Source organism: Centruroides sculpturatus, unplaced genomic scaffold, assembly GCF_000671375.1.
Source record: "Centruroides sculpturatus isolate CEXI.00-Female unplaced genomic scaffold, Cexi_2.0 scaffold907, whole genome shotgun sequence".
NCBI lineage: Eukaryota > Metazoa > Arthropoda > Arachnida > Scorpiones > Buthidae > Centruroides > Centruroides sculpturatus.
The window spans coordinates 55,319-61,637 of record NW_019385244.1 but is presented as its reverse complement, the minus strand read 5'-3'; the positions used below and the strand labels follow the sequence as shown (position 1 = coordinate 61,637).

The 6,319-nt window shown below is 26.7% G+C and overlaps 1 protein-coding gene across 4 annotated transcripts in view; it reads left to right on the top strand.

Moving 5' to 3' along the window:
* LOC111636664 (RNA binding protein fox-1 homolog 1-like) overlaps positions 1-6,319 on the top strand; it is a 172,163-nt gene that overhangs the window by 153,863 nt on the left and 11,981 nt on the right. For 3 of the 4 annotated variants that reach the window (XM_023381952.1, XM_023381950.1, XM_023381953.1), the window contains 3 exons: positions 1,134-1,188; positions 2,361-2,461; positions 5,933-6,017. In XM_023381952.1, coding sequence (XP_023237720.1) covers positions 1,134-1,188; positions 2,361-2,461; positions 5,933-6,017 — 241 coding nt within the window. The remainder of the gene's footprint in view (positions 1-1,133; positions 1,189-2,360; positions 2,462-5,932; positions 6,018-6,319) is intronic. The other variant, XM_023381951.1, reaches the window with a different exon arrangement.

Here is a 6,319-nt window from a genome sequence, read left to right as displayed (position 1 = left end):
ACTATTGTATCGTTAAAAATTATTTTTTTATTTTGTACAAACAAAATAAATATATTGAAAAATATAAAAACAATAAAAAATTATACTTAAGAAGTTAATTTAGTATCAAAAATGTAAAATATTTGAGTAGCCGAAGACATAGCCAAAGATTACAGCGCCACAGCACTGGCAAAAATTTAAATTTGTCGACTGGAATTCCTTTGGATAAATGACGCTCTACTGTATTGTAATGCCACATCACTAGCGGACATTTGAAATTTGCCGACTAGAATGGTCGGTTAACTGATGTGACGGTTAATCGGGTGTCGGATAATCGATGCTCTACTGTATTAGTGTTTTGTTTTTATAGATTAATCTTTATTTAGTAAAGTTTATTTAAATGCTTTTATGTAATTGTTATTAAACTTTTTTAATCATAGATAAGTAATCATTTGTAAAAATGACAAATGAAATACAGTGATATCTCAGTAATTGAACTGTTCCCAATTTGAATAATTCAGTATTCAAACACAAATTCTATTAAAAATTACTCGGTCCTCGACTGAACAAATGTGACCTAGTAGAACAGATTTTTGATTAATACCTTTATTTTTATTTTGTCGTACATTTATTTTTACCATAAAAAATGAAAAGAAATGAAGATGTTGACATTTCTAATCAAGATCAACAAACTCAGATGATAATGATACTTTGTAGAAAGAAAATTCTCTCATTTACTAAAATGATTATCAACACATAATGCAATACTTTTAAATGTGATTGTTAGTTAATTATTGATTTCTTTAATAAACATATTTCTCTTGGTAATGAAAACAAATGTATACTTTTGTTAACTTTTGGAATTCAACCCAATGTTTTGCATTAGTCCTTTGTTTTGTATAGCATGTGTTCATATAACATGGCATATTTTTGGGAATGTAACTATTGTGTTATATGAGAGATGCCTGTATATAGTTTAACTTAATGTTGAATTCTTATACCAGACTGAAGTAGAATATATCAATAAGATAAATATTTCAAATGAAATCAAATAGCACCTTTTATGCTAATTTTATGTTTCATTTATGTAAATAAAATAAATGATGAATATATAAATATATAATAAATAATAATCTATTTTGTTTTGTTTTTAGTGTATATCAAGATCCTTTTTTAGCATATGCAGGTGCAGAAAGATATCAATTACCAGTAAGTATTTGTTTTAAATAACCCCATTTAATTAATTAAAGCCAAACAATCTGCCAATTTATCAGGCTATTTATATATTTTTAAAAAATAAAACATGATTAAAGAACATTTAAGCAAATTGCATGACTCCATGAGAAGAATAATGTAAAGTTAGAATTACTGAAGGCGTTCAGGATTTATTTTAAACTTTTTTGGGACTATGCATTTCAACATCATGCTACAGAATTGGAAGAATAACATCAAAAAGGTGTTCAAAACCTTTGAGTATTTGGAAATTTTGAACTACTCATTTTACTTTAGTCATTTCCTGGTATTTATTCTTTATTATTTTATTTTATTCCTGTTTTATCTTTTATGTTTTCAATTTTGTAGTTTGTTTTATAGTCTGTTATGTATTGAAACATTTAAATGGGTTGTTTGGACTTTTTCAAATAATCCAAGGTTCTGCAATGCTTCTTTGACATATTTTGTTCCATTTCTGTAGGATCTGATGATGTGATGTTTAATCCTGATAAAATGTTTAATCTGAAATAAATCTTAGACTACTCTTTCAGTGATTCTAGCATTACGCTATTCTTCATAATTAAGAAATTAATGTGATAAGTGAGGATAAGACAACTGAGTAACTGGATTACATTAAAGAAAAACATTCACCAAACACAAACTCCAGTTTGAGTCCATAAAGTTAATGCAAAATAAATGTTTTCAATTGCCTTAAGCAAGCATCATCAGGTTACAGAGCAAAATATGCCAATGAAAACATTTACATTTTCATTAGCATGTTTTGCATTAAATTTACATTTTCAAACTGCAGTTTTGGTGTTTAGTGTATGTTATTTTTTTTCATAAAAACATATCTTTAAATATTTTATGATCTTATTTTCTGATTAGATAGATTTATCACTGTTTAATTTCTTATGTAGAATTTATTTTGAAATTAAATTTTTATTAATTGAAGCTTTTTATAATATAATTTATGATTATGACAGTTATTTAAAAAATTTTGTACAAGCTTAATTTAGACTGAAGCAATTAGGTTGAACTATATTCAATAAATTCAGTTATTTAATTTAAATAATCAAAATATTGTAAAAACAATAATATATACAGATAATATTTTGATAATTAATCATTTTTAATGTCTTAAATATAAGTTTGATTTGTATTTTTAGGCTACATATGCAGCAAGTGCAGCATATACTGCAGCAGCTGCAAGAAGTTATGCAGCGGCAGCTGCAGCAGCTCAACCAGTATCATATGCAGCAGTAGCAGGGTAAAAATTATTATTATTTAAAATAAGTTTTATGATTATTATGTTAATTCTAATTAAGATATTAATGTTACTGAATTGAAAATGATAGCTAAAAAATATCAGGATACTGAAGACATAACTATATTATTTAGCTAGAGCATTAAATTCTTTTAATAATAAAAAATTTATTAACTTAATTACACAATGTCCAAGTAAAATGAAAACAGTTTTAGTTTAAAATTAAAATTTTTCAATATATTTATTAAGAAAATTTACAAAATTAGGGGAATGTAGTTTTCTCCATATGAAATAAAAACTCAAAAAAAATTTTCTGTATTTTTTGACCGTTTAATAATTTCAATTGAACAATACATTGTCTAAGCAACAATATCTTGTTTTCAACATGCATTGTGTTGTTCACTTGCACATAATTTACACATTTCAAACTTTTTACAAAATATCATTTGTTATGGAAGAAATCATATATGCAATAACAACAGAAAACAGACTCAAGTATGAAAGTCAATATTTTTTATTTTAAGACATTTTCAAACCAGAGTTCATTATCAGCTTGTGTCAGAGTAATGATATGATATTCAAACAAAAACATCTGAGATGTAAAAAATTGTACCAAGTAAAAGATTTTGACAGTTTAGATGACAGTCAAATTTTTTCTTAGCAGGTTTTCTTCCATAAAGTTAAATTTGGCACTTCAAAGCAAAATATAAGAAACAATAATAAAAATCTTGTGAGTACTGCTTCAGGCACAAAGCTTATCCTTACAAAAGAAAAACTCCTAAGAAAGAAAAATTTGGCCATTATCTAAATTGTCGTCATGTTTTACTTGGTGTAACCTTTTTACATTTCAGCTATTTTTATTTGGTATTTGTATTTTGGTCAATGATTGTGTTATTACATGAAGACCTGAGATGATGACATACAGTTGGTTGATGGCCATTACTGAATGCTTTCAATACAGCATTAGTAAAATCATTATGAAAAGTTTTAATTGGCATAAATTTGAGCTTTTGTTATCTGGATAATGTTTTGACTGAAAATCATTTATTTCAATACAGTTTTCTCCTTATAAACATGAAATTAAGCAATAAAAGTAAAATTGCTCTCTGGGGAATCTCCATGAACTTTAGCATATTGACCCAGCAGTTTTGCAAGGTTCTCACTGATAATAAGAGATGCTTAGGTTTAAAATTTGAATTTTCTAGACCCAGTAATTTTTTTCTATAGGGGTATATGCAGTGCCAGATGAGGAAGAAGAAAATACATTTTTTTTGCAAATTTTGCACTTTTGAATTTCTTATATTTTGGCAGTCCCTTTATAGAAAATCCTGAAATTTTGCACACTAAGAAACCAATTATCTTTCAAGCAAGATATTCATAGTTACTTTAGGCATTTGGAGTTGAATAAATAACTCTCAAAAAGCAACAACTCAAAAAAGCAAATTTTCTTACTTGGTATGGTGTCACTGTCTTTGAGTATCGATGAAAACAGCTTCAATTCAAATAAATTAAATTTAAATATTATCTTTAAAATATTTTAAATCTACAACTTAGATTAGTGATGGCTAACTTCTTTGCACTTAAGCTTTGCAACAGAATTTTTGATGTGACAAGGCTGCACTCGCCACATCAAATTCTGTGACTTGCTATATATGTAACTCCTCACTTACTACCTTTACAAAAGTTACCAAACTAAGCTGTTCCCTATAACACCATGTTATATGAAAACATTAAACTGAAACATTAAAGTAAAAAAGTCACTAATGATGATAAAATAGTCAAACCTCAGGTTACCAACCTCTCTTTTAGGAACAATTCAATTTACAAACAAAATTTTGAATGAAACCAAACAATGAAAATAAAATAAAATTAAAATTGAAATAAAATCAATTGAAACACAATATTTTGAAAAGTGTTGATAAAGTACTTGTTGTCAGTCTTGACAACAAGTACTTTATATTTCATCTTGGCAGTATATAGATGAAGTAATATTATATATAATATAAATATTGCCTTTATAGGCAATATTTTATGCATGAAGTATAGCTAACAAAGTAAAAAAAAACAGGTTTTGTTTTGGGGGTTGAGAACTGATTAATCCATTTTACATTGTTTTGGGAAAATTTGTTTCAGTTTGAGAACAAATCTGTTTCTGAACAACATTTAGGAACAAATTAAGTTTGTAAACTGAAGTTTGTCTGTACATTTTACCTTAACTATACTTATTGCTGCTAATAGAAACACTGGATGCTCTTGAGAACTAACCAGTTCTTGTAACTGGTTAGCCCCAAGTTTTGTAACTGATACAAGACTTTGAACAGCACTATATTTAATGCAATTATTGGAAAAAAATGTGTTTTGAAATAAGTCATTATTGTCTGTTTTATGGAATGACAGGGGCAGACTTATCAGGCCATCATTGACTTGGAGAACTTTAATATCTCTATGGTGGCTCATGTGAGATACAGAAATGACCTTTGACCCACTTCATATTTCCTACATCCATCAGTTTTTTGTATATAATATACACCTAGTTTTACCTGTTGACAAAATTTTAAGATCAAAATTTAAAATCAGTTTTTATAGAATGTTTTTGCAACAAAATGTGTTCCATCATTTTTTGTTTTTTTTTTTTTTTGTAGAAGTTGTTACTATTATTATTATTTAATTTAATGTTTAGTTCTTTTAAAATATAAATACAAATAAGCAAGTAATCAAAAGTACCACAGTTATTGTGGGTTAAAGCAATTTTTCTCTAGTGCTAATTTGCATATTTACAGAGATGGCATATAAATGAAATCAAAATCTAAAATTCTGTTACACTTGTCATAAATCTTTGTCAGATGGTAGAAAACAATCCATAAAATAGAAAATAGAAATAAACCATTACCCAATCAAAAATGAACATAAATTTTTCAAATGGAGAATTATAAACAATGCTAAAAAAAATTGATTTTTGTATTTGTTTACATTAAATTCAAATTATAAACAATCAAATATATATCAACAAATTCTTACTTATTATACATCAGATTAAATGGGGAAATGTGATCTTTAACATAGATCAATAATAAAAACTATAAAATTATTATTTTTCAATTGTGCAATTATAATAAAAGGCAACAAAGGTCAGCCAGTCCACAGAAACAAGACACCTAAAAATCTCAGTTACAGACATGTTAAATTTAAAATATTTTGTATTTCTAAATGTGTATGTATTTAGGAAACTAATGCTAATTTACATGATGAAAGGCTGAAGCAATTATCTTTATCTAATTGTAATTTCTCTTCCAAAATTTCTTTCATCATTTTTTTGAATATTTAATGAAGACAGATATTGTACAGAGTATGACTATAGAATTTGAAAAGTAAAACCTTTACTACTCAGCCAGAATTGTCCAGATTTTCAGGATTAAATAAATGATTTTTTGAATTTTAATTTCTAGTTTTATATTTTGAAAATTTAAATTATAGGTCTCCATCGTTATATTACAGTTATGGACGTGAATATACAGATCCATACCTGGGTCACAGTATAGGTCCAGTAGCAGGATATGGGGTAAGTTTTTCTAAATTCGTATTTTCTGAATTATATTTTTTAAAATTTTATTAATTATTTTATATTAAAATAAAATATAAACTATAAAACTAGTTTTAAAAATTTTAACCCTGGGTTAATGCAGTGGAGTGTTTCACCACCCCAACGTTTTAAAAGTTGCACTATTCATAGATTTCGCAAGAAATATTTGTGTCCTGTTCAGTAGCTTCATGATTTTATGTGTAGAGCATGCTCAGAAATTACTACGATGCTGCAGAAATTCCAGTAAGAGAAAAACAACAGTTCTCAGTGGGGTGTCCAAA